Raw genomic sequence first — 22,265 nt, forward strand, 5'->3', positions numbered from 1 at the left:
CCAACCACAGGGAAGGCGCACTGGGGCTTACACAAGAGAAAGCTAGAGAGGAATGGGAATTTGCAAAAGCAAAATTAGAGTTTTAGTAAAAAAAAAAATAGGACATTTTAGGATGTTTTAACAGCCAGAATCATCTCTCAACAGTCCATTCAATTTAAATATCTATTTTGATAGTTGGCTGTCCAGCAAAATGAAGGGTATAAACACTGATAAACTGGTAAATAACTGCCTTGTATAAACCAAAGACCCAAAGTTTATCATCAAGTGCTACACTGCTTGGTAAGCGGGGGGAGGGAGGGAGCAAGAGGTGTGGGGTAGTCATTAGATTTAAAAAAAAAACAAAACAAAAAAACAGAACCAGTTAGTGCTCCAAAAACAAACTTCTGAAACATACTTTTTCAAATTTATTACAAATGTGGAGTTGGGCTGAAATCAGTTATACTTTTATAACAAAAGCAGGTCCATTAATATACGTTTCTGCTATATTTCACTTAATAGCAGATGCTTTACAACACTGCACAAAAGGAAAAAGGATGAACTACTGAGTGCTGCATTACGTACAACATGATGTACACGTAAGTCTCTTGAACTTCTCTCACCCTCCAAAGTGTTTGTTCCATTAACATTAACTAGCTTGAAAGGAATGTGAAAATGCTGTAGCCCAATTTAAATCTTTAAATTTTTAAATAAAAATAGGACTCTCTAAACCTTTCTTTAAAGGGGCACAGTTTGGAGGGAAGATTGATTCCAAGTTGGAACATGCATACCTGTATTATTGGTTGAGTAATATATGGGTCAAGGTAAGGCATCAGTTTGCAGTAGACATCAGCTGTGCTTATTTGGTGAGCTACCACTGTGATAAATCCCACAGCACCATAGCGTATCCATAGATTGGGATGACACAGAAAGGGGGCTAAGAGGGAAAAAAAGGTATAGATTAAACGATGTTCATAAACAGTCTCACACTATCAAGATAAACAAATTTTCACCTTATAACACAATTGATAAAGAGATTATACCAAATGTTACTATCAGGTTGCCTTCATATACTCAATTATCCTGGGACTTAAACTGAACCAAGTGAACATACTGCTATTATAATATTTCCTACCATAAATATCAGCAATACCATAGAAGAGTAAAAATAGCTACCTCTTTTCTTGGGATTTAAATTGTTATATTTTTAGTCAGGGCTGAAGATCAGTGGGCATATACTCATTTACAAGACTGGTTTAAAAACTATCGGAGAGAGACATAAAAAGTCCCAACAGTATATAGCAAACCATTACTCCCACACCCAATACCTCCACAAAGTCCAAGGACATACCATACCACGTAAAGGACAAAGAAACTGAGTTGTTTCTCCTCCAAGCCACAGCTTAAATTAAGGGAATGATTTCGCCTGACTGACATTCTTTTTAATGCAAAGATTTGATGACATCAAATACAGTACTCATAAATTCATTCACAAGGCGTTATGAATGGAAACTAAAAGACAGAAAACATATGATGCCCATTCTTAAAGAGTTTAAGATATAAGAAAATTAAATGAATATCTTTTCACACCTTTTATTTTAAGTATTTTCTGTACTACACCTAAAGTCAATGATTCAACTAACTGAAGTAAGATTTAGAATAAAATTCAAACATCCAAACTAACCTGATTTAGAATAAAATTCAAATTTCTAAAAGCAAAAAAAAAAGTATTTGTTCTGAGGATGTAAAAGCATCAGCATTTAGAGTATACTAATTTCATAAGAAATTCAGGCTAATAGAGAAATAAGAATATTATCACAGTGATGTCAACATCATGGTGGTGTGAGATGCTCCCTTTGTGTCTCCCCTTTAATCTACAACCAGTAAAATATCCACAACTCAACAAAGGTGCCTCTGCCCAACACACCAGATGCAGGAGAATTCCACTTATCTGTACATCTAGAGGTGGGTGGACTGGAACAAACAGAGGAGGTAGAACCAGGAGAACAGCACAGGTGGTGACTGTAGTCCTGGACCTCTGACCACGGCAGCTGAGCCTGCAGCCCCAGAGAACATGGTAGCAGCAGGGGAGGTGTACACATGACTCTGCCCTTCCCCCACAGCAGAAGCCACAGGTAAATGGGCAGCAACAGCAGTGGGGCCTGGGACCCCATCCCTCCAGCCACAGAGGCACCCACAACTCTGGCCCCCCACACCTCCGGCCCCCCACACCTCCACCCACAGCAGCAAAGCCCTCAAACTTTACAATACCAGACACGGCAAAGATGCCCATGCAATCCCAGCTCCACCCCATCCTCCCCCTCACCCTGTGACAGTGGAGCCTGGGACTCAGAGGATCCTGGACGTGGCAGGAGAGCTCACCGTCCTGGTGACCCAGGCAATGACGCCAGCAACACTGGCAGCAGCAAGGCACCAACAACACCAGAGGCACAAAAAGCAATAATGAGGTCACAGGGTGACACCTCTAACAGAGGCAGTGGAGGGTGGAAACTGTAGACTCTCAAATATAACCAGAGGCAGCTCAGGTAAGAGAAATTAAAAACCTGTGCTGTCGGGCCACTTACTGGAAAACAAAGAGAAAGACCTCTAACTTCCAACCTGTTGAGTCATTAGAATCAAGTAGAAAGGTTTTTACTACTTCAAAGGCACAGGAAGAGGAACAACTCATCAAGCACCATGAAGAACCACAGTAACATTGTACCACAAAAAGGAAATGAAAATCTCCGGAAACTAAAGTCAAAGAATACTGAGATCTGACAGAGAATTCCAAATAGCTGTCATGAAGAAACTCAACGAGCTACAAGAAAACTCACAGAGACAGTTCAATGAGCTCAGGAATAAAACTAATGAACAGAAGGTACACATTACCAAAGAGACCAAAACTCAAAAAAAGAACCAAACAGAAATCTGAAGCTGAAGAACTCAATCAACGAGTTGGAGAATGCAATTAGAAAGCACTGGAAATAGAGCAGACCATATGGAAGAGAGAATTAGTGAGCTCAAAGATAGAAACTAGAGATCTAAAAGTAGAAGAAAGAGAAATAAGATATTTAAAAACTGAGGAAATTCTTAAAGAGCTATCAGACTCCTTTAGGAAGGACAACATTAGGCTAATAGGTATCCCAGGAGAAGAGAAGGAGAAGGAAACAGAGTTTATTTAAAGAAATAATAGCTGAGAACTTCCCAAGCCTGGGGAAGAAACCAGATATACAAGTCCATGAAGCTAAGAGAACAACACCTAATTACCTTAATGCAAAAAGACCTTCTCCAAGACATATTGTACTAAAATTGTCAAAGATCAATGACAAAGAAAGAATTTTAAAGGTAACCTACAAAGGAACCCCACTCAGGCTACCAGATTTCTCAGCAGAAACTCTACAGGCAGGAGGGAATGGAATGACATTCTCAAAACATTGAAGATAAAAACTGTCACCCAAGAATACTCTAGCCAGCAAAGTTATCATTCACATATGAAGGAGAAATAAAGAATTTCCCAGACAAACAAAAGCTGAGGGAGTTCATCAACACTAGACCTGCCATCTACCAGAAACAAAAAGGCAGAAGTACATAGAACTTTGAGTAAGGTGATAAATAGACTCAGAAAATAGCAACTCTTTATGAGAACAGGTTTTTAAACACTTTATTATAGCATAATAAAGGAGGTTAAAGGGGGGAGGAAAGCAGAAAAAACAACTATAGCTACTTCAATTTGAAAACAAACTCACAACATAAAAAGGGATCGTTTGAGACAACAAAAAGACAAAGAGGGAAGTGGAAAAGGACAGAACCCACAGAGGTAAATGAAGATGCCATCAGTAGAAAAAGGATTATTTTACCTATGCAATGTTTTATACAAACCTCATGGTAACCACAAAACATAAATCTAGAGCAGAGACAGGAAACATTAAAAAAATGAGGGGGGCTTCCCTGGTGGTGCACTGGTTGAGAGTCCGCCCGCCGATGCAGGGGATATGTGTTCATGCCCCAGTCCGGGAGGTTCCCACATGCCGCGGAGCGGTTGGGCCCGTGAGCCGTGGCCACTGAGCCTGCGCGTCCGGAGCCTGTGCTCCGCAACGGGAGAGGCCACAACAGTGAGAGGCCCGCGTACCGAAAAAAAAAAAAAAAAAAAAGAGAGGAAACTGAGAAAAATATCACAGAAAACCACCAAACCAAAATGGCAAACAGAAACACAAGGAAAAAGAAACAATGAAGATACAGAGCAACCAGAAAACAAAAGATTAAATGGCAGTACTAAGTCCTCATCTATCAGTAATCACCCTAAATTTAAATTGATTGACTTCACCAATCAAAAGACACAGAGTGGCCAGATGGATTAAAAACAAGACCCAACTATATGCTGCCTCCAGGAGATTCACCTCAGCTCTGCAGACAGACACAGGATCAAAGTGAAGGGATGGAAGATGACACTCCAAATTACAGCCTAAAGAGAGGGAATGTAGCCAAACTCATATCAAGTAAAATAGACTTCAAGCCAAAAAAAGGTAACAAAAGACAAAGATGGACAGTATATAATGATAAACAGGACAATTCACTGAAAAGACATAACAGTGATTAATATACATATATACACCTAACATAGGAGCACCAAAGTATACAAAACAATTATTAACAGACCTAAAGGGAGAAACTGACAGCAACACAGTAACAGTAAGGGCTTTAACACCCCATTTACATCAATGGGTAAATCATCATCCAGACAGACATAAACCCACACATGTGGACAACAAAAGAGCACATACAATGGAGAAAGGACAGTCTCTTAAATGGTGTTGGGAAAACTGGACAACTACATGCAAAAAAGTGAAACTAGACCACTATCTCTCACCATACACAAAAATTAACTCAAAATGAATTAAAGACCTGAAAGCACACAACCACTAAAAGAAAACATATGCAGCATGCTCTCTGACATCAGTCTTAGCAAAAATCTTTCTAGCTATGTCTCCTCGGGCAAGAGAAACAAAAGCAAAAATAAATAAATGGGACTACACCAAACTAAAAAGCGTCTGCACAGCAAAAGGAACCATCAACAAAACAAACAACCTACTGAGTGGGAGAAGATATATGCAAGTCATATATCTGATAAGGGGTTAAAGTCCAATATATATAAAGAACTCATACAACTCAACAACAAAAAAAACAAACAACCTAAACAAAAAATGAGCAGAGGAGCTGAACAAACATCTTTCCAAAGAAGACATACAGTTGGATGGCAGACACATGAAAAGATGTTCACCATCACTAATTATAAGGGAAATGCAAATCAAAACTACAATGAGCCATCACCTCTCATCCATCAGAATGGCTATTATCAAAAAGATGAGAAATAGTAAGTGTTGGAAAGGATGTGCAGAAAAGGAAACCTCATATACTGTGGGAATGTAAATTGGTGCAGCCACTATGGAAAACAGAGTGGAAATTCCTCGAAACATTTAGAACTACCATAAGATCCAGCTATTTTGGTGTATTTATCCAAAGAATAAGAAAATACTAATTCAAAAAGATATATGCACCCCTATGTTCATCACATAGCTTTATTTACAATAGCCAAGATATAGGAGCAACCTAAGTGCCCATCAATGGATGAAGATGTGGTATAAAGATGCAATGGAATATTACTCAGCCATAAAAAAGGTGAAATCTTGCCATCTGCAACAACGTGGATGGACCCTGGGTGTATTATGCTAAGTTAAATATGTCAGACTGAGAAAGAAAAACACCATATGATTTCACTCATATGTGGAATATAAAAAACAAACAAACAAAAAAGGTAAAATAAATGAACTAAACCAAACAAAAGCAAGCATATAGATACAGAGGACAGAGTAATAGTTACCAGACGGGGAGGGGCAGGGAGGAGGACAAAATGGGTAAAGGGGATCAACTGAATGATGATGGACAGAAACTAAATTTTTGGTGGTAAGCACACTGTAGTGTGTACAGAAGTAGAAATATAATGTTGTACACATGAAACTTAAATGATGTTATAAACCAATGTTACCTCAATAAAAAGTAAATTTAAAAAATAAGAAATGATAAAAAAATACTATTTCATGCTAATATTACTTATATAAATAGGGGAAGAGAAGAAAATTGTTCAAGGTATCTGTCTCCAAAGTTCTCCCATTTCCAATTCTTCTAACTACACATGGAGGTGATTTTGATCATTTCATAAACACCCCGCAGCCTCTGGGGCCAACAAGGGAGGGCTGGTAGTTTCCCTCTCACAACAGAGAAAATGAGGACTGGAAAAACATTGAAAAACCTCCGAAAAATAAATAAACTCAAGATGAACTGGCGGAGTTAGGCACTAGATGAGACTGAATTAGTGGTCCCGATTCTTTGCGTCATCTCTGTTATACAGTCACTCTTGCCTGGTGCTCATGGTGTACAAAGGGTACTTCTCTGTCCCTCCCTCTTGTCTCAGTCACAGTACCTGCTCTAGCCAATGGAATGTCAACAGATGTAACACAAACAGAGGCTTGAAATGTGTGGCATAGCTAGGCTTCTGCGATCACCCAGAACATAACCTGGGTGGTTGCTGCCCCTCCAACCTGGGCCCCAGAATGAGACAGATAAACCACAATCACCACGGGCGTCTGGGAGATGCAAGGCCTAAAGCAGAGCCGCCCACTGAGCTCGCAAATGCATGCTGAGAACTTGACCAAAGGATTTACTGTGATTTTGTGGTTGATTGTTGTACAGCATTATTATATCAGTCAGTAGCTAACTGATACAAAGAACCTCCAAGACTCCAAATACAAGAAACCAGAATCGAAGATTTCCCATAGAACATCCATTATATTTCCAATTATCTGGGGACAAGCAGATGGAAAGGTGAGTTTTCATAATGTCTAAGTGGGAAGAGTATAGTTTTTAATCATGATAATCACCACCACCACAATAATTCCCTTTAAGAATCACTACAACAGGCTAACCACACATAAAGACAGAACAGAGAGGTGCATACAGTTTATCACTTGTTTTAAGTAAGTAGGTGTTTGTAAGTTATTAAAAACTTTCTTCTTTTAAATAGTTCAAAATGCCAACAAATGACTATTTGCTTGATTTTTCTCAGCAAGGGTTTTTTTTTTCTCCCCATAGCTAGCACCAAATTCAGTTCCAGTTCTAAGGGAGCATCACACCCAAAAAGTTATACCACATTGGGTTTATTCTATACCTAAAGATAATAATTTATTTTGATACTAAACTTAAGATACATGAGGACCCCCATATGTTCATCCTATGACCAATGACTAAAACCCATAGGACTCAGAAAAATTTCTGCAAAATTTGACAGGAGGGGTAAAAAACTATCTTTTATGATAAGTTTTGCTTAAAAATTGATGGACATCCATTTTGCAGATAAATAAAATGCTAATTATATGCCATATTAAATCTCAAAAATAATTTCCAAATAATTAGGCAACAGAAGGAATGTATTATGTGAAATTAGAATATACAAGTACATATTTATATACAAAGGATTTTCATTAGAATGAAGAAGATCAAAGTCGAAAGCAAGAAAAACTCGACCCTTAGGAGGTAATGCCACTTTCACAGGAGAAAAAAAGAAAACACTGATGTGAGAATTCACACAATGAGAATGAGCAGGAAAATATTCCAGGCAGCAAAGTATGTGTGTTAAGATGATACATTTTCTCTTTAATATTATTATGAAAAGTGGTGCTTTCTACATCTGCCTTACACTACACAGGATCAGAAATTCAAAAAACATTCTAACATCTTTTATTATATTAATAATTTTTGTTTCCCAAGCTATTAGCTCTTTTAAAACTTAGGAAGAAAACAGAGATGACTCCCTCAAGGTTTAGCACTCTGCAGCTTACACAAAAAATCAAAAGCATTTCAGTGTAATAGAGATTTTTATCATGATTATGTTGCCAATACTCAGAACTTTTCTAATAAATTTGTCATTATTTTTAACATAATCATCAAAAACATTCAAACCAAATTAGTGTTACAAACTAAACGAATGATTTTAAATATTAAGAGTGCAAAATAAGAAACCTACATATACTCAGATTTCCACAAAATTTTTCTTTTAAAAAGCTACATTCATGCCTAAAAACTTCCAGACATTTTATACCTCTCTACTATCTAACCATCTAATTTCAACTATCAAGATAAAAACTCCTTTGTCTTTTTTCTCTGAGGATTGACTCAAGAAAAACCTATTAACCAAATCTAACTAATTTTGGCTTTCTATAAATTTTCTTGGCAAAGCATTCAGCAGCAATAAAGTATTTTATCTAAAAAGGCAATTTCCTAAGATTTCATGTCTTCTCAGTACAAAGCCAACGTGCAATCTTATCAATACACTGGTTACTTTCTTAAAATGAAGTGTTAAGAAGACTAAGAGCTTCTAATATTTTTAATTTTACAGTGTGTCACATGTACCTGGTTTGCTCTTATTCTGAATTTTAAGTTGATGGACCTAGATAACTGTTATAAAGGTCAAGGAATTAATTCCTTTCATTGGTTAATAAAATTACCAACAGTAGTAACGTCAATACTATGAATGCTTAACTGGCGATCAGTGCAATGACAGAAGTCACAGACAATCCTCCACATCCAGTTTCAACTTGATTAATGGTCAAGTGTCCAAAAACATAAGCTGACACTTCAGAGCAGTTAAAGACTTAATCCACATTGTGTTTAAAAAAAAAAAAAAATCTTCATTTTTCAAGGATCATCAAGACTTAACTACAGATTAAAACAAAGGTGTATTTCCCAACCTGGGCTGGAGGGCCAGTGCTCCTGTGTGTGTGCCTATGTGTCCCTCACATACATACAAGCATGCAGGCATAAGCATGCACATGGATGTGCACACACAGACACACACACAACAGGGACAGTGAAGCTGAAAATCTCACTCTAGATTGCCTAGAAACTTTATAACACCCTATCAGTTGTTGTTTCTCTTACTACTCCTTAATTTTCCCATCCTAATTTTGAGAAACAAAAACTTACCAATATCGCTGGCAAATTCATAGACATGGGGTTTTTGCAGCAGCCCTAACTGGCACATACAGGTAAGGGCATTAAGAGCTTTCACAATAACAAATTCCTCAGCATCACTAAGGCCTTGTTGCAGCAGGGGTTTGAGAATTGAGGAGCTTTGCCAGCCAACATAGGCAGCAACACCTGAAAAAGAGAAGCAATGTTACATGATTGTTTTATACCTGAAAGTACAAATGCCATTAAGTAAAACAATAAAATTAATCAAAAGTCAAATATATTGAGCAACAATCCAGACAGGGACGCTGCATTTCCTACCCAGCATAATAGATGAAAAAGACCCACACCAATGCAAATCTGCAAGAAATTCTGCGACACCAAGGGAAAAAAAGATCCTATGAGCTTACAGAAAGAAAAATACAGATTCCCTAAAAAGGAAGTAGAATCAGACTGGCATCAGATGATCTTCAGCAGCAATGTAGGCTAGAACACAACAGGGCAAGACCTTCAAGGTTATGGAAGAAATTTTATACCCAAACTGTCAATAAAATAAGAAAACAAAAATAAGTCATTTTGAGACATGCCAGAACTATATGTGTTTACCTCCCATGCAAACATTTCTAAGAAAGTTCTTAGGGATGTACTCCAGAAAAATAAAGAAAATGTAGAATGTACAAAATGGTAGATATAACCCAGGAATTCAATGGGGAAGAAAGGATAATAGCTAATAAAGAGCTAGAAATTAATCAGCCCAAATTAGACCTAAAGGTCAATAAACTTTGAAAATGTTATCAAGAAGAAAAATAGAACAGACTACAAGCAATAGATAAAACTGGTAAGAAAGAAGCTAGATAACATAAAGTGAGGAAGGTATATTACTTTTCTCTCTAAAAGGAAAACAGAAAACTCTGAAACTCCATGACAAAAAAGTTGTTCAAGAAAGTCATAGTGTAAAAATGAAATAAATTACAATGTGCATTTAGTAGTTTGCCGACGATAGAAAAAAGAATCCACTGACCCTGACGCTATAAACATTCTCATCAAGTGATAAAGGAGTTATGGCATTAGAATTGTGGTGAAGCAGTTATAAATATAGTGCACTACTTGGCTGTAAAGTCAAAAAAAGTTACACATTCTTAATCATGTAAATTGTTTTGACTTTTCAGAATCAGTCTATACAAGCACAAAAGACTTTATTACAATTACATAACAGAATGTAAATATTATCAACTATGAAAATGCAATTGTTTAGTTGAACTGTCAATTAACAATTAGTTGAATTATCAACCCACAAAAGAATTAGAATGGAAGAAAAGCGAAAAAAAGGAAGGGAGCAAGGGAGGAAGGGAGGAAGGAAGGGAGGAAGAAAGGGAGGAAGGAAGGGAGGAAAGGAGGAAGGGAGGAAAGCAGGCACTAAATTCCTTGTAGTCCAACTCAAAAGTAGACCAATAAGAAACAGGTTGAATTATTTAAAGATATAAAAACAACAAACTAAAGATCTGAATCTCAAAACAGAGATGAAGGGGGATAAGGGTATGATATGACTGAGTTAAATCTTCATGTGGCATAGAAAAAAGTCAAGAGATAAAGTGTAAAGTTGATAATCCTAAAAAGAGTAATATGAAAATACTATTTAAAGACATGGCAATAATCACCTGAAGATATCAAACCAAAACCACAAACCAGAGTAGGTGCCTCTGGAAAGTGCAACTGTTGCCTTTCATACTTACTTCATATATTTTGAATGATTTGCAAAAGCATATTTCCACTATATTGAGAAATAATTTTAGAATTTTTTTCTGTAATAAAAGAAAAAACGCTGTCTAAAATTCCAGTGGATTATATTTAAAAACTTTACAAACTGAAATGTATAATGAGCTAAAATAGCTCAAAATATTTTGGAAAAGAAGAATGACATCTGGGGAGCTTATTCTACCAGATACTAAAGTTGCTTATAAATATATAATAATTAAAATATAATATAGCTATAAAAAGAGTATAATATTGAGTACAGAAGTAGAAAAAATCGATGGAATAGGATATCTAGAAAAGTAACCCTAAAAGATATATGCATACAACAGATGACAATAGAAGCTTCACAAATCAATGGAAAATGAATGAAATGTTTAGTAAATAGTGTTAGGAAAATTGGTTATATTTCTGAGAAAAATTTAGATTTCACCTCATACCACAGCCCCAAATAAAGATCAATTAAACAGTTCATATTTTTATGTGAAAAAATAAAGCATTAAAACAAAGCAAAATACCCGGGAGCTGTGAGAACAAAGAAGAGAAAGGGAAATCTCTCCCAGCAGCCTCAGAAGCAGCGGATTAAAGCTCCACAATCAACTTGATGTACCCTGCATCTGTGGAATACATGAATAGACAACAAATCATCCCAAATTGAGGAGCCAGGAGTCAGTGCTGTGCCTCTGAGGTGGGAGAGCCAACTTCAGGACACTGTCCACAAGAGACCTCCCAGCTCCACATGATATCAAATGGCGAAAATCTTCCAGAGATCTCCATCTCAACACCAGCACCCAGCTTCAGTCAACGACCAGCAAGCTACAGTGCTGGACAACCTATGCCAAACAACCAGCAAGACAGGAACACAATGCCACCCATTAGCAGAGAGGCTGCCTAAAATAATAAAAAGTCCACAGACACCCCAAAACACACCACCAGACGTGGACCTGCCCACCAGAAAGAAAAGAGCCAGCCTCATCCACCAGAACACAGGCACTAGTCCCCTCCACCAGGAAGCCTACACATCCCACTGAACCAACCTTAGCCACTGGGGACAGACACCAAAAACAACGGGAACTACGAACCTGCAGCCTGCAAAAAGGAGACCCCAAACACAGTAAGATAAGCAAAATGAGAAGACAGAAAAACACACAGCAGGAGAAGGAGCAAGATAAAAACCCACCAGACCTAACAAATGAAGAGGAAATAGGCAGTCTACCTGAAAAAGAATTCAGAATAATGATAGTAAAGATGATCCAAAATCTTGGAAATAGAATAGACAAAATGCAAGAAACATTTAAGAAGGACCTAGAAGAACTAAAGATGAATCAAGCAATGATTAAAAACACAATAAGTGAAATGAAAAATACTCTAGATGCGATCAATAGCAGAATAACTGAGGTAGAAGAACGGATAAGTGACGTGGAAGATAAAATAGTGGAAATAACTACTGCAGAGCAGAAGAAAGAAAAAAGAATGAAAAGAACTGAGGACAGTCTCAGAGACCTCTGGGACAACATTAAACGCACCAACATTCAAATTATAGGGGTTCCAGAAGAAGAGAAAAAGAAACGGACTGAGAAAATATTTGAAGAGATTATAGTTGAAAACTTCCCTAATATGGGAAAGGAAATAGTCAGTCAAATTCAGGAGGCACAGAGAGTCCCATACAGGATAAATCCAAGGAGAAATACGCCAAGACACATATTAATCAAACTGTCAAAAATTAAATACAAAGAAAACATATTAAAAGCAGCAAGGGAAAAACAACAAATAACACACAAGGGAATCCCCATAAGGTTAATAGCTGACCTTTCAGCAGAAACTCTGCAAGCCAGAAGGGACTGGCAGGACATATTTAAAGTGATGAAGGAGAAAAACCTGCAACCAAGATTACTCTATCCAGCAAGGATCTTTCAGATTTGACGAAGAAATTAAAACCTTTACAGACAAGCAAAAGCTGAGAGAGTTCAGCACCACCAAACCAGCTTTACAACAAATGCTAAAGGAACTTCTCTAGGCAAGAAACACAACAGAAGGAAAAGACCTACAATAACAAACCCAAAACAATTAAGAATATGGGAATAGGGACATACATACCGATAATTACCTTAAATGTAAATGGACTAAATGCTCCCACCAAAAGACACAGATTGGCTGAATGGATACAAAAACAAGACCCATATATATGCTGTCTACAAGAGACCCACTTCAGACCTAGAGACACATACAGACTGAAAGTAAGGGGATGAAAAAAGATATTCCATGCAAATAGAAAGCTGGAGTAGCAATTCTCATATCAGACAAAATAGACTTTAAAATAAAGACTACTAGAAGAGACAAAGAAGGACACTACATAATGATCAAGGGATCGATCCAAGAAGAAGATATAACAATTGTAAATATTTACGCACCCAACATAGGAGCACCTCAATACATAAGGCAAATACTAACAGCCATAAAAGGGGAAATCAACAGTAACACATTCATAGTAGGGGACTTTAAAACCCCACTTTCACCAAGGGACAGATCATCCAAAATGAAAATAAATAAGGAAACACAAGTTTTAAATAATACATTAAACAAGATGGAATTAATTGATATTTATAGGACATTCCATCCAAAAACAACAGAATACACATTTTTCTCAAGTGCTCATGGAACATTCTCCAGGATAGATCATATCTTGGGTCACAAATCAAGCCTTGGTAAATTTAAGAAAATTGAAATGGTATCAAGTATCTTTTCCGACCACAATGCTATGAGACTATATATCAATTACAGGAAGAGATCTGTAAAAAATACAAACACATAGAGGCTAAACAATACACTACTTAATAACGAAGTGATCACTGAAAAAATCAAAGAGGAAATTAAAAAATACCTAGAAACAAATGACAATGGAGACACGACGACCCAAAACCTATGGGATGCAGCAAAAGCAGTTCTAAGAGGGAAGTTTATAGCAATACAATCCCACCTTAAGAAACAGGAAACATCTCGAATAAACAACCTAAACTTGCACCTAAAGCAATTAGAGAAAGAAGAACAAAAACATCCCAAAGTTAGCAGAACGAAAGAAATCATAAAAATCAGATCAGAAATAAATGAAAAAGAAATGAAGGGAACGATAGCAAAGATCAATAAAACTAAAAGCTGGTTCTTTGAGAAGATAAAAAAAATTGATAAACCATTAGCCAGACTCATCAAGAAAAAAAGGGAGAAGACTCAAATCAATAGAATTAGAAATGAAAAAGGAGAAGTAACAACTGACACTGCAGAAATACAAAAGATCATGAGAGATTACTACAAGCAACTCTATGCCAATAAAATGGACAACCTGGAAGAAATGGACAAATTCTCAGAAATGCACAACCTGCCAAGACTGAATCAGGAAGAAATAGAAAATATGAACAGACCAATCACAAGCACTGAAATTAAAACTGTGATTAAAAATCTTCCAACAGGGCCTCCCTGGTGGCGCAGTGGTTGAGAGTCCGCCTGCCGATGCAGGGGATACGGGTTCGTGCCCCGGTCTGGGAGGATCCCATATGCCGCGGAGCGGCTGGGCCCGTGAGCCATGGCCGCTGAGCTTGCGCGTCCGGAGCCTGTGCTCCGCAACGGGAGAGGCCACAACAGTGAGAGGCCCGCGTACCGAAAAAAAAAAAAAAAAAAAAAAAAAATCTTCCAACAAACAAAAGCCCAGGACCAGATGGCTTCACAGGCGAATTCTATCAAACATTTAGAGAAGAACTAACACCTATCCTTCTCAAACTCTTCCAAAATATAGCAGAGGGAGGAACACTCCCAAACTCATTCTATGAGGCCACTATCACCTTGATACCAAAACCAGACAAGGATGTCACAAAGAAAGAAAACTACAGGCCAATATCACTGACGAACAGAGATGCAAAAATCCTCAACAAAATACTAGCAAACAAAATTCAACAGCACATTAAAAGGATCATACACCATGATCAAGTGAGGTTTATTCCAGGAATGCAAGGATTCTTCAGTATACGCATATCAATCAACGTGATACACCATATTAACAAACTGAAGGAGAAAAACCATATGATCATCTCAATAGATGCAGAGAAAGCTTTCGACAAAATTCAACACCCATTTATGATAAAAATCCTGCAGAAAGTAGGCATAGAGGGAACTTTCCTCAACATAATAAAGGCCATATATGACAAACCCACAGCCAGCATCGTCCTCAATGGTGAAAAACTGAAACCATTTCCACTCAGATCAGGAAGAAGACAAGGTTGCCCACTCTCACCACTCTTATTCAACAGTTTTGGAAGTTTTAGCCACAGCAATCAGAGAAAAAAGGAAATAAAAGGAATCCAAATCGGAAAAGAAGAAGTCAAGCTGTCACTGTTTGCAGATGACATGATACTATACATAGAGAATCCTAAAGATGCTACCAGAAAACTACTAGAGCTAATCAAGGAATTTGGTAAAGTTGCAGGATACAAAATTAATGCACAGAAATCTCTGGCATTCCTATATACTAATGATGAAAAATCTGAAAGTGGAATCAAGGAAGCACTCCCATTTACCAATGCAACAAAAAGAATAAAATATCTAGGAATAAACCTACCTAAGGAGACAAAAGACCTGTATGCAGAAAATTATAAGACACTGATGAAAGAAATTAAAGATGATACAAATAGATGGAGAGATATACCATGTTCTTGGATTGGAAGAATCAACATTGTGAAAATGACTCTACTACCCAAAGCAATCTACAGATTCAATGCAATCCCTATCAAACTACCACTGGCATTTTTCACAGAACTAGAACAAAAAATTTCACAATTTGTATGGAAACACAAAAGACCCCGAATAGCCAAAGCAATCCTGAGAATGAAAAATGGAGCTGGAGGAATCAGGCTCCCTGACTTCAGACTATACTACAAAGCTACAGTAATCAAGACAGTATGGTACTGGCACAAAAACAGAAAGATAGATGAATGGAACAGGATAGAAAGCCCAGAGATAAACCCACGCACATATGGTCACCTTATCTTTGATAAAGGAGGCAGGAATGTACAGTGGAGAAAGGACAGTCTCTTCAATAAGTGGTGCTGGGAAAACTGGATAGGGACATGTAAAAGTATGAGATTAGATCACTCCCTAACACCATACACAAAAATAAGCTCAAAATGGATTAAAGACCTAAATGTAAGGCCAGAAACTATCAAACTCTTAGAGGAAAACATAGGCAGAACACTCTATGACATAAATCACAGCAAGATCCTTTTTGACCCACCTCCTAGAGAAATGGAAATAAAGACAAAAATAAACAAATGGGACCTAATGAAACTTAAAAGCTTTTGCACAGCAAAGGAAACCATAAACAAGACCAAAACACAACCCTTAGAATGGGAGAAAATATTTGCAAATGAAGCAACTGACAAAGGATTCATCTCCAAAATTTATAAGCAGCTCATGCAGCTCAATAACAAAAAAACAAACAACCCAATCCAAAAATGGGCAGAAGACCTAAATAGACATTTCTCCACAGAAGATATACAGACTGCCAACAAACACATGAAAGGATGCTCAACATCTTTACTCATTAGAGAAATGCAAATCAAAACTACAATGAGATATCATCTCACACCAGTCAGAATGGCCATCATCCAAAAATCTAGAAACAATAAATGCTGGAGAGGGTGTGGAAAAAAGGGAACACTCTTGCACTGCTGGTGGGAATGTGAATTGGTACAGCCACTATGGAGAACGGCATGGAGGTTCCTTAAAAAACTACAAATAGAACTACCATATGACCCAGCAATCCCACTAATGGGCATATACCCTGAGAAAACCATAATTCAAAAAGAGACATGTACCAAAATGTTCATTGCAGCTCTATTCACAATAGCCAGGACATGGAAACAACCTAAGTGTCCATCATCGGATGAATGGATAAAGAAGATGTGGCAGGGCTTCCCTGGTGGCGCAGTGGTTGTGAGTCCGCCTGCTGATGCAGGGGACACGGGTTCGTGCCCCGGTCGGGGAGGATCCCGCATGCCGCGGAGCGGCTGGGCCCGTGAGCCATGGCCGCTGGGCCTGTGCGTCTGGAGCCTGTGCTCCGCAACGGGAGAGGCCACGGCAGTGAGAGGCCTGCGTACCGCAAAAAAAAAAAAAAAAAAAAAAAAAAGAAGATGTGGCACATATATACAATGGAATATTACTCAGCCATAAAAAGAAATGAAATTGAGCTATTTGTAATGAGGTGGATGGACCTAGAGTCTGTCATACAGAGTGAAGTAAGTCAGAAAGAGAAAGACAAATACCGTATGCTGACACATATATATGGAATTTAAGAAAAAAAAATGTCATGAAGAACATAGGGGTAAGACAGGAATAAAGACACAGACCTACTAGAGAATGGACTTGAGGATATGGGGAGGGGGAAGGGTAAGCTGTGACAAAGCGAAAGAGAGGCATGGACATATATACACTACCAAACGTAAGGTAGATAGCTAATGGGAAGCAGCCGCATAGCACAGGGAGATCAACTCGGTGCTTTGTGACCACCTGGAGGGGTGGGACAGGGAGGGTGGGAGGGAGACGCAAAAGGGAGGGGATATGGGAACATATGTATATGTATAACTGATTAAATTTGTTTTAAAGCAGAAACTAACACACCATTGTTAAGAAATAATACTCCAATAAAGATGTAAAAAAAACAAACAAAAAAACAAAGCGAAACAAAACAGACATGTGCCCAACAGATTATTAACCTAATTCTGAAATGGGAAAATATTTAAGCACAAAAGTAAAAAAAAAAAAAAATCACAAAGGAAAAGATCAAATAAATTGACAACACTAAAATTATTTTAAAAGACATAAAAAATAAGTCAAGTTATTCAAGAAAAGTGCCATAGAAAAGATCAAAAGTTATTGTTTTTAATGTATATATAAAAGACTCAGAAAAAAATCAATAAGAAAAGCATAACACCATCAAAAAAGGGGCCAAAATAATAAATTAAAAATTCAAAGAGTAAGAAACATGAATGAGTAATCAACATGAGAAATTTTTTTCACCTTCACTGATAAGCAAATAAATACACACTAAAGCAAGTCATTGCTTTTAGCTACCAACAAGCAAAAGTTGATTGAAGCCTATTCCACACTGGAAGGCTGTGCAGTACTATCAAACAATGCTGATCAGAGTAGTAAATTATATTATCTTTTTGAAAAGCTTATAAAATGTGTCAAGGTTTAAAAATATGTTCATATTATTTAACTCAGTAATTAAAATTTCAGACTTCTAGCCTGAGAAAATAATCAGGCAAATATTTATGTAAATGATTATGTGTATAATATATGGTTGACGAAAGTTAAAACAATTTAAATATTCAAAAGAAGAGTTAAATAAATTTTGATAAAACTGTATAATGAAATATTTCTATTAAATTATGGTTTCAAAGAATTTTTAATGACATGAGAAAATGCTTAGAATATACATATGATCCTAGAAAAAGGTTTAAAAAATAACAAGACTAAGAAGTAATATAATACATACATAGCACTTATGTGCCAGGCACTATTACATATGTTAATTCATTTTATCTTCGCAACAACCAGTGAGTTAGGTAATATTATTATTCCCATTTTACAGATAGGGAAATTAAGACACACAAAAGATTAAATGATTTCCCCTAGAACCACAACCAGTAGGTGACAAAGCCAGAACTTGAACCCAGAAGTCTGTCGCCAAGAGTGCCTGCTCTTAGCCAGCACACGACCATGCCTCACAGATGGCAGAACGGGACGATGGGTACAAGGGGAAGGTGAGGATGACCCACAGGAAGAAAAAAAAACAAAATATTAACAGAGGCTGTTCATGGGCTAGAGGATTGCAGGGGATTTGTTTTCACGATTTTCCAATTTTTCTACAGGAAGTACATATTACTTTTATAAACAAACAAAAAAATCAATGAAAATTATTTTAAAATGAAAAAAGAACTAATATAAAGGCCATTTTTTGGGCTTCCCTGGTGGCGCAGTGGTTGAGAGTCCACCTGCCGATGCAGGGGACATGGGTTCATGCCCCGTCCAGGAAGATCCCACATGCCGCGGAGCGGCTAGGCCCGTGAGCCGTGGCCGCTGAGCCTGCGCGTCCGGAGCCTGTGCTCCACAACGGGAGAGGCCACAACAGTGAGAGGCCCGTGTACCTCAAAAAAAAAAAAAAAAAAAAAAGGCCATTTTTCAAAATACACATGAATTAACCAATGGATGAAGTTCCAAGAACCACCTTTTCCCAAGAAAAAAAAATAAAAATAAGATTATTTGAAAGAAGAGAGCATGAAAGACAGAAAGGTGTGAGAACCATACTGTATTTAGGAACTGAGTTAGATGGAGTCCAAGATGGAAGGCTGACATGAATCAATAAACTAATGCAAAAATTAAAAACAAACTAGAGATGTCTGAAAAGAGGAGGTACAGTAATCTCCAGTTATAACAAAGCAAGAACAGCAATTTCAAGGCTTTTCAAAAACAGAAAGTACCCTTTTCTCCAAAACATTACACAATAATATTCGCAAAAATAGGAATACTGTTGCTATATGAATTTCTTTCCTTTTTTATTTTTTAGGAAAAACATCCAACAGCAAACCTTCTAGCAGTTACTTTCCCAGATTACTGGAAATCAAAATCTAAACTCTATTACAGCCTTCTGCTACTACATGAGAAAGTTTGAATACCTGCAAAGCTTTCCAGTGTGCAGAACAGTCTTTAAATCTTTTGAGTTAACAGACAAGCTTTATAATCACGTGTAAAATGATATAAAAAGGGTTAGTGGGTAATTTTAATAATATGGCTTTAGCATATAACATTTCATAAATGACCAAAACTAAAATTGAAAAGGTCAGTACAATCAGGTGGAAAATAATCAGTTATTACTCCAAAAAGAAAAATATTAAATCTGTGTCAAACATGACAATCTACCAAAGTCCATTTCTTTCTAATTTTAAATCTAAATGCAATAGGAGTCATATGCAGATAAAATACAAGATGTCTCTCTTCTTTAGATAAATCTGAAAATTAAGAATTGCAACATTTTGAAAAAAGAGTAGGAAAAAAGATGATTAATTTTTTTTTTTTTTTGCGGTACGCGGGGCTCTCACTGTTGTGGCCCCTCCTGTTGCGGAGCACAGGCTCCGGACGCACAGGCTCAGCGGTCATGGCTCACGGGCCCAGCCGCTCCACGGCATGTGGGATCTTCCCGGACCGGGGCACGAACCCGTGTCCCCTGCATCGGCAGGCGGACTCTCAACCACTGCGCCACCAGGGAAGCCCAAAGCTGATCAATTTTTCACAAATTTTCAGTTTACAAAAAGCAAAGCCTATAATCTTTAATTCTTTCTAATTAGATTGATTTTCAATCATAATTATACTTTATTTTCTGATTGTAAAAGTGATGCATGTTTACTATAGAAAATTTGACAGATATGAGATAATCACTGTTCACATCTTAGTATATTCAGACTTGTTATTGTTACCTTTACACAACTGGGTTCAGTCATTTTAATAATATTTCACGGTACTTTCCCAGGTCATTAAATTTTCTTTTAAAACATACTTTTTAATGACCACATGGTACCCCTTTATAAGAGTATATCAGTTTTACTAACCAATCCCTTGATCAACTAAGATACTTCCATCAACCAAAAGCAGCATGAAGACAGAAATACCAGGAACTCATTTCATTACTAATAAAATTTGGTAGTACTGTCACCTTTCAGACTGCATGAAAGTATCTGTTTGAGAAGATAATTCAAATCTTAAATTTAAAAACAAACAAAAAACATACCAACTATACTATCAAAAAAAGCTCCACGCAGATGCCAATCATTTTTATCATTCAGGAAAGTGATCATGTGGGACAATAAAACATCATTGGCTTTCTGACGTCCAAAGAATACACACAGCCGTGTTATTCCATTTTCCATTAAGGTTTGTTTCACGATATTTTCAGGGTCACTTAGCAAAGTGACAACTTTCTGCTGGACCATTTCATGTAAAGCTTGGAGCTCTAAAAAAAAAAAAAAGAAAGGAAAAATATGATCAATTTTCTTTTCTCCAAACATATAGACCCAGTCTTTCTCACTCCTTGGAGAAAACAGAATGATTACAAAAGCCACCAGAGAAAGTCTATAATTACTAAGTTTTTCCACTACTCAAAGCTCTGAAGGATAGTTGGGAAAATGAAATATAGATTGAAAAACATGCTAATAAGCAGATGCCACAGGCATGGTTACTATCTAACTAGTTAATTTATAAGGCTCAAAGAAAAACTATGGGGAAGCACCAGAGGGAGATCATACTGCCCCAATAAGATCAGCTTAATCAAGGACTTGAAATTACTGGACTGGTTCAGGATATAATCTGATGGTACAGGGCAATCCTTTGAGAAAGCATTTTTAAAGGTCGGTTAATTATATTTTAGAAAGCCAGAAAATACATTGCAAGTCCTGACAAGGCTTTACATGATCTAGCCACTGCCTTCTTCTCTGACCTTATCACCTACCTACCCTCCCCTTTTCATTTATTTATTTACTTAGTTGTTTGTCTTTTCCTTACTGAAACAATCTCAAGAGCAGGGATCTTTTCTGTCTTATTTACCACTATATCCCTAGTGCTTACAGCAAGCACACGAATTGCCTGATGCAAAGCTTATGTTTAACAATTATATGCCAACTAAATGAATGAGGGCAGCCACTGTCAAGGGAAAAGGCAGTCTGAAAGGCACAATTCTATGTTCACATTAAGAAAAACTTCAGATTAACTCCCCAAAAGTTTTAATGCCTAGCTTCATTATTTAAAAGGTCCAATTACATGGTTATAGGATGTAGGACAGTATTATTTTCTCAGTAATTCTGTGAAAAAAAAGTGAGGATTTCCTTTCTGATACATGCTTCTATAAGTTTAAAATTATTCCAGTGTCTTCAACTCCAAATAATATTTGTTGCATAAAATGATCCATTCTAACAAGTAACTGAGACACTACAGTTGTCTACAGCATAAAAATCTGAAAAGTAGACTTCTCTACTTTTTCTGAACTAGAAACATCTTGAAATAGATCTAAGTACATTATTTGACTTCTAAATCTTTAACATAATAAACATTCATTAAAAGCCTCTTAAAAGCTGTGTGGATGTAGAGAAACTTGAGGCAGGGACTCTGACCTCACAGAATTTACCATCACATTGTTCCTTTACAGTAAAAGGTGTGGGTTCTGATACATAAATCATAGGTAGTATGAAAGAAACACAGTTTATGAATGAGGACACTCAAAATATACTCACATAAGGAGAAAAGGTTTAGATTCTTTGTCTATGGTGTTTCCAATGTTTTTTTCTTTTATCCTGTAAGAATTATATAATTCAGCTAGCTTTGCTGTTGACACAAACCAATTCTGGCTGAAAAACTACTGAGCTTAGAATCTGTGGTGACAAGTTGGCCATTTTCTGGTTAGGTAACAATGTATAAGAGTA

General features: G+C 37.0%; 1 protein-coding gene across 2 annotated transcripts in view; it reads right to left on the reverse strand.

Annotated features, from left to right (window-relative positions):
* PIK3R4 (phosphoinositide-3-kinase regulatory subunit 4) overlaps positions 1 to 22,265 on the reverse strand; it is an 81,638-nt gene that overhangs the window by 41,941 nt on the left and 17,432 nt on the right. For both annotated transcript variants that reach the window (XM_082624751.1, XM_082624752.1), the window contains 3 exons: positions 20,582 to 20,803; positions 9,013 to 9,186; positions 768 to 913 (listed from right to left, as the gene is read on the reverse strand). In XM_082624751.1, coding sequence (XP_082480877.1) covers positions 768 to 913; positions 9,013 to 9,186; positions 20,582 to 20,803 — 542 coding nt within the window. The remainder of the gene's footprint in view (positions 1 to 767; positions 914 to 9,012; positions 9,187 to 20,581; positions 20,804 to 22,265) is intronic.

The sequence above is a fragment of the Mesoplodon mirus genome (assembly GCF_964341445.2).
Source record: "Mesoplodon mirus genome assembly, chromosome: 6".
NCBI lineage: Eukaryota > Metazoa > Chordata > Mammalia > Artiodactyla > Ziphiidae > Mesoplodon > Mesoplodon mirus.